A 12,145-nucleotide genomic window follows, 5' to 3' on the forward strand; every position below is an offset into this window, starting at 1 on the left:
TATCACTATTCTTCTCCGGCCCCATGGTGGATTAATTAATAATAATTTATGAAAAAAAAAAAAAAAAAAAAGAAAATCAAGGAAATGCACTGCAAATTCGAGCAAATGTCTGCACTGAATGAAGGCTACCACGTAAATGACACTTTCCCACTTAAAGCTCAGCACGTGGAGCACGTGGTTGCCGTTTGACTATTCGGGAACTGAAGTTCGGTTCCTGAACAAAAAACTGAAGCATTTTTTGTTCGGGAACCGAATTGTTCGAGAAAAGAGGCGTTCGACAACTGAGGTTCCACTGTGTGTGTGTGTGTGTGTGTGTGTGTGTATTATTTTATTTTTGTTGTTGTTATTGATGTTTTTATTTTATTTTTACATAGTACAGAAATCCAGCTCTAGAGAACAAATATGAACTTTCAAGCCATTTGAGGCCTTCAGAGGGTGGTGGCAATCTTACACCAGGTGATAAAATTCATCTCCCACCTAAAGACAACCACAAACATCCATGCCCACAGTGGGATTCGAATCCCCAGTCTGTCAGAATGGAGAATGGATAATGGATATGCTAACCACTTGGCCAACCACAGGCTGTCAATAACAGCATGTGCAATAACAGAATATTTTGATAAACCTAAACTGCACAAACCCAAACGGCATGTGTTTATATCTGTGTATGTTGTGCACCCTCCATCAGACATGATCACACTTTTCATCCTTCTATACTCTTCTCCAGTTTGCAAAGATATGAATTGGTTATTTTGGGTCATTCTTTCTTCAACAGAGCCAGTAGCCCACATATAGTTGTTGAATGTAATGGTACAGTCTACACCTTATGTTCCAGTTTGTCCTAAATTGTCACAATAGAATACATCATAAAAGTGACACAGCACAGGATAAATTACATTACATAGAAATGATGTATATGTACACCAGCATCCATCCTCCTAGACATTACAACAAAAAGTCTACGTCCATACCAAGAGAAGAAATGACTATTACATCTCTGCCACCACAAATTTCATTGGCATGATGCACTTCAGCATAAAGTGCTACCCAGAATTAGCAACATCCAACTGAAAAAAAAAAAGGATACAGTATGAAGATAAAAGTTAATTCTAGATATTTTATAATTTCATGCTTTTCTAGTTTGATCCTATATCTATTATTATTGTTGTTTGTATTTGTACTTTTCATATTGCAATTTTATGTCCTTTATGTATGGTTCTGCCAATGGCACCTTTGTGCCTTTGGCAGTCACCAAAGGCATATGGTGCCTTTGTGTTTTGTCTTCAATGTATAATTTTCTGTTATTTCCTTTGTTCTATTCCCCACGATTTTATTTTGTTTCTCATGATTATCTTGTATCTTCTAATTGTGATATCATTTGCTATAATGGAGGTTTTCAGCTTTTACTATTTGTAATAGTGAGCTTAACATAGCATTGGTACTAAAAGACATAGACTGGGATTTTTCTGTAGTTAATTATACTGGTGTTTGCAACGGTGTGCATTGCTGTATATGGAAGCAGAGTGCTACTGCAAAAGAGTATTACTGCTCCTTTGCAGTCTCAGTTTTCCTAGTTATTGACAGTTCCTTTGGAAGGATGTTATAGGATGCAAATTATTGTCTTATGATCAGAGGTCAACAAATTATGCAAAATCCTACTTGCCATGAACAAAATTTACTCGCCCCTCCCCCATTTTTAATGATATGTCTTAGTAAGACAATAAGAGTTCGATAAAGTGATTGAGTTTGGAGAACATTTCCTTTGTGCAAGAAGCATTTGAAGAAGTCAATAAATAATAAGAATAAGAACAAAAGTAAAATGAGTATTGATTTTTTTTTTTTTTTTTTTTTTTTGGAAAATATGATTTGTTACATTAATATAATGTATTATAATGGCCCTTTATATTATAAATGTTCTTCTGTGTTTTCTTAAAAAAAAAAAAAAGATTTAGTTAAGAAAGTTATTTTTTATTAATTAAAAACTATTCTATTTTGTCCAGTATACAGTTACTTACCAGCTGGAAAAATTTACTCACCACAGGCAAGTGGACGAGCATATTGCTCGAGATCTGCTTTTGATTACAACCATTTTGTGAAAGAGTAATAATGATGCTATCCTTATTAAGGCTCATCCTTAATAGAATTTCCCCTAAGATAATAGAACAAGTCCCAGTGGAACAGGCCGGATTTAGAAATAAACGAAGCTGCTGTGATCAGGTTCTGTCACTCACCACACATAGAGGCAGGCTACCAACAATGCCAGAAAACAGCTGTAGCTTTTGTAGATCTTACCGCAGCTTATGACACAGTCTGGAGGCATGGCGCAGTCTGCAAGTTGCTCCGTGCAGTCCCATGCAAAACAATAACAAAACTAATTGATAACATGCTAAGCAACCACCTGTTCCAAGTGTGTGTATGGACGAGAACAAAAGTAAACAAAGAACACTGCATAATGGACTACCACAAGGGTCAGTTCCTCCGTTCCTTTTTAACTTATACATTGCAGATTTGCTTAATACAGCCTCCAAGAAGTTTTGCTATGCTGATGACATTGCTCTAGCCACCAGACATGCCAATTTTACTACAATGGAAGATACACTAACAAACGACCTTGCAGTCCTAGATGAATACTTCAGCAAATGGAGATTACACCCAAATCCTAGCAAAACACAAGTTTCATGCTTCCACCTGAACAATAACCAGGCTAACAAAGAACTCATGGTCTACTTCAACCACAAACTGCTACACTACAACAGATTCCCCGAAATATCTGGGCGTCACTCTAGGTAGAACACTATCTTTTAAACCACATCTCATTAATACAGCATCCAAGCTAAAAACAAGAAATAATATACTACAAAAGCTATGTGGAACAACTTGGGGTGCTTCAGCAACAAGGCTTAGCTGCACTGCTCTTGGCTTCGTTTACTCTACAGCTGAATACTGCTCACCCATATGGCTGAACAGCACCCATGTGTATTTGGTTGACGCCCAGCTTAACACCACTATGCACCTTATTTCTGGAACTGTAAAATCAACCCCAACCTACTGGCTCCCAGTGCTAAGCAACATCCTGCCTCCACACATCCACAGATCCAACTTTCTTCCACATGAATACAGCAAAATCATGGAAATCCAAAATCTTCCAATCCATGAAGACATCCCACCCTAGAAATAAACAGGCTAAAGTCAAGGCACCTTCCAATCTTAACAGCAAAAAATCTTGCAGAGACAAGTTTCAACATGAAGGAGAAGTGGAAAGAGTCATGGTGTAACACTTCAACAGGGATCTTCCATGAATTAGTGGACCCAACACAGATACCTTCGGGTTTTGCCTACCTCAGAAAACTTGGTCTGCTCTTAACCGAATCCGCACCAACCATGGCAGATGTGCAGACCACCTTTACAAATGGGGCATGATTGCCTCACCCAGGTGCGACTGTGGATCACCCCACCAGACAATTAATCATATTACAGCAGAATGTGTCCAACGTGCATACAGTGGAAACCTGTCAGACTTCATCCATGCTACACTAAGTGCAGTCGACTGGATAATCAACCTAGACATTCAGTTGTAGCCTATTCTTGAGTGTCTCTTTTATGACTGTATTATGTCTTATTATTGTACATGTCTATTATTATGTCCATATATATTAAGGATTAATGTAATTAATTTTTCATGTGTGGGCCATACGCTAAATAAATAATGATGCTATGTGCTCTAAAGTAGAAATTTTTGTTGTATTCCAATTCCAGAGTAAAAGGATGTGGGAATGTAGACTATTCACGTAGTTTGTAATTTATTTCATTCTACCATTGATGCCATCTGTTCAATCCATTAATTTTTATCAGACTTCTCAAATCTCTGGTCTTTGATCAAGTGCTTTATTAACTCCCAGAACCATAACTTAAAACTGGTTTGAACACTATCTTGCATAATGCTAATTTTGTGTTTTGGCTAATTTCTCTCTTATTCCGTATAAATTTATTCAACTGGCTCTTCATCATACCAGCTCTGCTTATGCTGTTGTCTATTTCCAAACTCAATTTGCCATCTTCACTAAAAACTGTGCCTAAATAGCTGAAATATTTTACTTGTTCTATAGGTACTCTGTTGAAAATACAGATAAGTTTCTATGTTCCTACCCACTTTCATAGTTTTGGTCTTTTTACTGCTGATTTTCATGCCAAATTTATTACAGCCGTTATGCAATTTAATTCAGAACCATAGAGACTTGCACTGGATGCTTTTAGGAGTACTATATCATCTGCATAAAGCAAAGAGCTAAGTTTGTTATCTTCAATTCTAATATCAGGTTTAATGCCAATTTCTTTCATAATGAAACCCATATAGATGATGAATAAAGAGTGGAGTATAGTGCATCCTAGTCTTACCCCTGATTTTACACCAAATCATCTTCCTGTATTTCCTTCAATTCTAATTGCTGACTTACAACTTAAATATACACTCTGTATTGCTTTGTATAATGTACCATTCATCCCATTAACTATAATGTTCTGAAAAGCTTTTCTCTAGGCACTTTGTTATATGCCTCTTCCAGATCTACAAAACTCAAGTACAGACCTTGTCATGCTCCAATGATTTCTCAACTATTTGTGATAAAGTGAAAATATGATCTTAAACTCTATGTAGCCCAAACAAAGCTTAGTCTTCTCCAAGTTTCTCTTCCACAATTTTTTTCAACCTCTTTTCAAGTATGCATGCACAAATGTTACCTAGAATACTTAGTAGATCTCTACAGAGCTCTACTCCAATCTGGAATTTGACCTATTCACCTTTTATACTTCCATATTTAAGCATTTCTGGTCAAATATCATCTATCCAGCTGCCTTTCCACATTTCAAATGTTTTATGGCTTTTTCATCATGAAGTATTTATATGTACTCCTGTTTACTTTCCTTTTGAAAATTTTCTCCTGCTGTTCTGTGACTGCTTGTTTCATTTAAGTCTTTCAAAGTAATTACTCCAGAAATCCAGGATATCGTTATCTTCAGTTTTCATGTCACCTTTATCATCTTTAATTACTTTTACAGTATTCTTTCCTCCATTTCTAAGCTTTTGCAATAGTCTCTAGAACAATTTGCCATCTTCCTGATATTTATTTTCTATATTCTTACCAAAGTCATCTTAGCCAAAGCCATGACTTTTGTTTAGCTACTTTTACACATAGGTCAGCTCTTTTACATTTTTCTCTGTATTCTTTAGGCATCTGCTGATTTATTTGCTAGGAACTTTTGGTATCCCTTCTTGTCTATGACTGCTTCTTTAACATCTTGTGTCCTCAGGTCCAAAATTCTGAATGTGCAACCATAATATATTAAGCTCATCCACCTAATGACTCAACTATCTAGTGAGATATCTGGCTGAGTGGTGAGCCAGCACAAAATTTTTGAAGCTCTGCAATCAGATATACATATAATTACTGAAACATTGTTCTGCCAGTTGTTATGGCACTCCTAGTGATCTTGCTCTCACCAGCAACTCACTCCACTCTTTAATGTACATGTTCACTGCTTCATTACATTTGCAATTTCTACAAATAATTCCATGATTACTAGTAATCAAAATTGATATAATTTCCCATTTGCCTTCTATAATTCATGCAAATATTTCTTCCTCTTCATCAATTTTCAATTATTCTTTGAAGAGCATTTCCTCTTATGCATTTTCACATCTCTAAACTCAACATAGACAAGTTTCTTCTCAATATTTTGTGCATTTGTGGTACTAAAGGTTGAATAACCTCTCAGGTATAGGATTACTATTTAAAAAAAAAAGAGAGAAAACTTGCACAATGATGTGGTCTGAATCCTCAACAGCAGCTATTCACTTAAGAAGAGTTAAGAAAAGATAGAGAATGTTGCAATAGGAGGGAGAGAGAGAGAGTATTACTAATATTCTGGTGACAGATGATCTGCATGAAAAATAGTGATTAAATTCTAAAAATTTTGGTTTACAGGATAATGAAAATGAAAGCACATTACCTGTGTGTCATACTTCTGAAATAGCAAGTCATTTTGGAGCTTACATTGGGAGATGTTGTGGGACTCACTCACACAATCTGAATTTTCCTCTCTATCATTAACTAATCTACAAATTAAACAACACAGAATTATTTCATGTATAAATAGGTGGTTTTTATTATAATGAAAGCTCATAGTCAATATACTTTTAATTATCCTTTAAAACAGCATTTACTATAGCTGTACTAGTGAGAAATTTCTGGCAGTTTATTAAAGTTGATGATTTCTCCATAATAATATGTGCTACACAGAAAGTTGTTAGTAAATTCCTATTTTCTTTTTAGTTTTAAAAAACTTTCTGCGTCCCATTTGCCAACATCCATGGCCTAAACAGCAATATAAATGATGTGCACCACCACCACCGCCTACAATCATCTAAACCAGAATTACTATTGTTATTAGAATCCCAACTGGCAACCTCAACAACCACTGTCAGACTGAACTACACATTATACAGGTCTTTCCATTATAAGGGCAGCATTTTTGCATTCATCAGAACTGACATACCATACCAGAGATTGCAAAATATCGAATAACCCTATATGATCTGGTTTGGCTCAAAATTTATCTACTAAACAACCTTGCCCTTTACATATGGTGTCTTTATCGCTCTCCAACTTCCATTAACCACTTTGCCATCTTCAACTATCCTTCTCTAAAGCTCAACTTTCTGCAGTCAAAATAACCCAATAGTGAGGTGATCCTTCTTGGGGACTTCCCACAACTCATACTGGCTTCCCTTCTCCAGTTTCACCAATTCAAGCAAGCAAGCAGAGATGCTGAGGTGTTTGCCATCAGTAATGACCTATCACAGATCATTACTCCCTCTAGTGATATTTTAAGTATGCTGCCTGATCTAGCTACATGGCCCAGCCACTGGAGTGGTTTCTGACATATTTAAGTATTGATATTCTCTTGTGTTCCATCAATGGAGCATATTTTCCATCTAACTTCGTCATTTGTTAGGTGTGACATGTATGGTATCTTCAAAAGTTTTTTGTAGCACTTCATCTCAAAGATCAATAGTCTTTTCTCATCTTCCTTTAGCAATGTCCAACTCTTACATCTGTATAGTAAGACAGAGTTAACAAGGGTATCAATGAGGTAGAATCTTGTAGCTAGCTGTATTTTATTGTCCTTTCAAAGTGCCTATAACCTCTGAAGGCTAGCAGTTGCTTTAGCAATGTTTTCATACAAAATTAATACCCATGTACAAAGATTATTTAATAGTATTAGAGTTTATTTTTCACTTGGTTAGACTATAATAAGTTTAGTTTAATCCTTTATCCAAGTGTGAGCAAACAAAGTTTGCACCTGAAAGTGTCTTCAGGTCTGGGGTAAGGTAGTACAACACCAGGCAACTCATAGCAAAGATGGAAAAAGCTCTCATCACTCCTATCTCATCTCAGTATCTCCCATAATGCAAAGCACATCTCCTTGCGGATATGTGTAAGGCTATGTATTAAGGCAAGGGCCACTACCCATACCGGCTTCAACCTTTATTGAGGTCTCGTCAGTGGGAGCCAGGCCCAGATGTGGAGACACCAAGGCAGAAGCAATGAGAGGTCATACCAACCTATAGGAGTTGCCAAAGGGTGTACAATCTTATTATTAAATTACTCTGGATTCAGAGAAAGATGTTGAGAGTTTATTTTTCACTTGGTTAGACTATAATAAGTTTAGTTTAATTCTTTATCCAAGTGTGAGCAAACAAAGTTTGCGCCTGAAAGTATCTTCAGGACTGGGATAAGGTAGTACAACACCAGGCAACTCGTTGCAAAGGTGGAAAAAGCTCTCATCACTCCTATCTCATCTCAGTATCTCCCATAATGCAAAGCACTCCTATAGGTTGGGATGGCCTCTCATTGCTTCTGCCTTGGTGTCTCCACTACTGGGCCTGGCTCCCACTGACGAGACCTCAATAAAGGTCGAAACCAGTATGGGTAGTGGCCCTTGCCTTAATGCATAGCATTACACATATCCGCACGAAGATGTGCTTTGCATTATGGGAGATACTGAGATGAGATAGGAGTGATGATAGCTTTTTCCACCTTTGCAACAAGTTTCCTGGTGTTGTACTACCTTACCCCAGTCCTGAAGATACTTTCAGGTGCAAACTCTGTTTGCTCACACTTGGATAAAGGATTAAATTAAACTTATTATATTTAATAGTATAATTTTCGCCTGCATGTCACAGGCATCTTCCGTACATTTTAGGCTAAAATTAAACAATAACTGACAATTCCAAAAAGTGCCACCTAAGTAGTAATACAAGATAACTAATAAGGTCAATAAATTTCCAAACTAAAAAAAAAAAAAAAAATATATATATATATATATATATATATATGATTAGTACTATTAACTCGGGGTTGGGATATGTTCATTTTTCTAAATTAACTGACTTAAAACCCGAGAATTATAACACAATGACATTTATTTGTAAAAACGCAACATGTTTCGTCAAGAATGACTTCATCAGGCGATAAGAACATAGAAAGATATTAAAAGACACGAAATTAACATTGATACACTCTAATGCTATACAATTAAAAAGCCATAATATTCAACTGTAAATTACAGTTATTATGAGCTTGAACTACAGTCCGAGTTAAAGTTCTATTGTTGTACACCTGTGCGTGTGTGGAATCACGCGATCTCCAGTATCTAATAGTAGAGTTGAAAGAGTCAGCCAAATTATAGCTAAGATTGTTATTCATGTGAAAAGGGTCCAAGATGATTTCTTCTGACTCGACAATGCGGCGCTCTACTTCATCATGGGAGATGTGTAGGTTTGAAGTTGATGGCCAGTTTATTTCATGTTGGTGGCTTTCGTTGTTCGTGTTTATTGAAAACAGGACATGGCTTGACAGAGCAGTTGCTCTGGTTCTCTTATAAGCAATGTCATGCTGGTGCTCTTTGAGACGTAGTAAGATAGATTTCTCTGTCTGCCCATAGTAAGGCTTTCCGCATTCACAAGTGACCTTGTATACACCTGGGAATTGTAGAAGGTTGTGAGGTTGTTTATAGTTGTTGAAGCGTGATCTTATTTTTGGCATAGTCGAGAAGCACGTTTTTATGTTAAACTTCTTTAGAATTCTACTCAGCTTTTGGGATAGTGTGCTGATATATGGCAAGACGATATGACCTTTGGAGTCGTCCTGTGTCTCTACGTTGCTACGTTGACGGTGGGATAATTGGTTGTTAATATTTTTTAGAGAGTAGCCATTGTTTTTAAAGGTCCATTTAAGATGTTGTAGTTCCTTTTTCAGTTCTTCTTCATCTGAGAGTACAGATCTTGCACGATTCGCTAGAGTTGATATAATACCCAACTTTTGCGCTGGATGGTGATGGGATGACGCATGCAAATATCTGTCTGTATGAGTTGGCTTTCTAAATATAGAGACTTTAATTGATTCAGGCATCTTAGTGAGTTTAACATCTAGGAAACAGATGGAACTATTTTCTTCAATCTCCATAGTCAATTTTATATCTTGATGGCGGTTGTTTAAGTGGTCGAGAAACTTGTGAAGATTCTAAGTACCATGCTCCCATATGAGGAATATATCATTCACGTATCTAAGCCAAATTTTCGGTTTTAAAGTAAAAGAGGAGATTGCTTTTTGTTCAAATTCCTCGAAAAAAATGTTGGCTAACACAGGAGAGAGGGGGCTTCCCATAGCTAATCCTTTGACCTGTTTGTATAATTTACCTTTGAATTCAAAATAGCCAGAGTTTACACAGTGAGATAACAGAGAGAACATTTTATTTGAAATCTTGTTTTTTAAAATATGGAGAACGTCCTGTGTCGGAACGTTGGTAAAGAGTGCTACCACATCAAAGCTCACCATGATGTCAGAAGATTTTAGTTTTAGGTCCTTTATTTTAGAGACAAAATCTGTTGAGTTTTTAATATAAGAAGAAGATTTCCCCGCATAAGCTTTTAACGATGACGCCAAATATTTGGATAACCTGTATGTGGGTGAGTCAATGCTGTCTACTATAGGTCTCAGTGGATAGTTTTCTTTGTGTACCTTCGGGAGACCATATAACCTTGGAATGAAGGGTTGTAAAGAGCGGATGGAGAGCCATGTATTCTGTGGAATTTCTGTGGTCTTTTGTAGGAGATTATTGGTTCTATTGTGTATTTCTCTTGTTGGATCTCTCTCAATTTCTGAATAACTATCTGAATCTAACAGTGCTAAGATTTTTTCTTGGTAGTCTATTTTATCTAGAACTACAGTTGCATTCCCCTTATCAGCCTTTAAGATGACAATGTCCTTGATGATGAAAGTTTATTTTCCACTTGGTTAGAGTATAATAAATTTAGTTTAATCCTTTATCCAAGTGTGAGCAAACAAAGTTTGCGCCTGAAAGTATCTTCAGGACTGGGTTAAGGTGGTACTACACCAGGGCAACTCGTTGCAAAGGTGGAGCAAGCTACCAACACTCCTATCCTAGTATCTCCCATAATGCAAAACACATCTCCTTGCGGATATGTCTAATGTTATGCATTAAGGGAAGGGCCACTACCCAGACCGGTTTCGACCTTTATTGAGGTCTCTTCAGTGGGAGCCAGGCCCGAGTCGAGATATCAGGAAGAAGCATTAGCAGGTCATCTCCACCTATAGGAATTGCCAATTGGTGTGCCACCCTTTTTTAATAAATTACTCTGGATTTAGAGAAAGATGTTGAAAGTTTATTTTCCACTTGGTTAGAGTATAATAAATTTAGTTTAATCCTTTATCCAAGTGTGAGCAAACAAAGTTTGCGCCTGAAAGTATCTTCAGGACTGGGTTAAGGTGGTACTACACCAGGGCAACTCGTTGCAAGTGGAAAATAAACTTTCAACATCTTTCTCTAAATCCAGAGTAATTTATTAAAAAAGGGTGGCACACCAATTGGCAATTCCTATAGGTGGAGATGACCTGCTAATGCTTCTTCCTGATATCTCGACTCGGGCCTGGCTCCCACTGAAGAGACCTCAATAAAGGTCGAAACCGGTCTGGGTAGTGGCCCTTCCCTTAATGCATAACATTAGACATATCCGCAAGGAGATGTGTTTTGCATTATGGGAGATACTAGGATAGGAGTGTTGGTAGCTTGCTCCACCTTTGCAACGAGTTGCCCTGGTGTAGTACCACCTTAACCCAGTCCTGAAGATACTTTCAGGCGCAAACTTTGTTTGCTCACACTTGGATAAAGGATTAAACTAAATTTATTATACTCTAACCAAGTGGAAAATAAACTTTCAACATCTTTCTCTAAATCCAGAGTAATTTATTAAAAAAGGGTGGCACACCAATTGGCAATTCCTATAGGTGGAGATGACCTGCTAATGCTTCTTCCTGATATCTCGACTCGGGCCTGGCTCCCACTGAAGAGACCTCAATAAAGGTTGAAACCGGTCTGGGTAGTGGCCCTTCCCTTAATGCATAACATTAGACATATCCGCAAGGAGATGTGTTTTGCATTATGGGAGATACTAGGATAGGAGTGTTGGTAGCTTGCTCCACCTTTGCAACGAGTTGCCCTGGTGTAGTACCACCTTAACCCAGTCCTGAAGATACTTTCAGGCGCAAACTTTGTTTGCTCACACTTGGATAAAGGATTAAACTAAATTTATTATGACAATGTCCTTGTTAATCCTTAGATTTTTAATCGCAAGTCTCTCACTAGGGGATATATTATCAGAAGGAGGTTTTGCGTTGTTGATTGCAAGAATTGCTTCGATGCGAAGTAAACTCGCGTCTGCGGTAGGAAGTAGCGAAGCTGCCTTCTCCATCTTAGTTAAAAGTAGTTCTTTAGGGATGCATTTTGGTGCCAACACAAAATTTAGGCCTTTTCCGAGAATTTTCTCTTCATCGGGACTTAGCACGTATGATGATTTGTTAATCACCAAATTTTTAAGTCTGCTATGACAATTATTTAAGGTAGATCTTTCTTGTTTTGACTTGAGAAAGTTGAATTTCCTGATTAGCTTCTGTTTGTTTAAGTTTTGAAATTGTAATGCACGGTGTGTACTTAAATCTCTAATGTGATTCCAAGAATCCAGATCTAAGCAGGCTGCTAATTGGTTTTCTAAAGATGTTTTTTCTGT

General features: G+C 37.1%; 1 protein-coding gene across 2 annotated transcripts in view; it reads right to left on the bottom strand.

Annotated features, from left to right (window-relative positions):
• The window catches only part of LOC150100573 (recQ-like DNA helicase Blm), a 317,833-nt gene that overhangs the window by 213,216 nt on the left and 92,472 nt on the right, over positions 1-12,145 (bottom strand). For both annotated transcript variants that reach the window (XM_090401345.1, XM_090401343.1), the window contains one exon: positions 6,007-6,112. In XM_090401345.1, coding sequence (XP_090257471.1) covers positions 6,007-6,112 — 106 coding nt within the window. The remainder of the gene's footprint in view (positions 1-6,006; positions 6,113-12,145) is intronic.

Source organism: Typopeltis vanoorti, chromosome 12 (assembly GCF_054136105.1).
Source record: "Typopeltis vanoorti isolate ZY-2024b chromosome 12, IOZ_Tvanoo_1.0, whole genome shotgun sequence".
NCBI classification, from domain to species: Eukaryota; Metazoa; Arthropoda; class Arachnida; order Uropygi; family Thelyphonidae; genus Typopeltis; species Typopeltis vanoorti.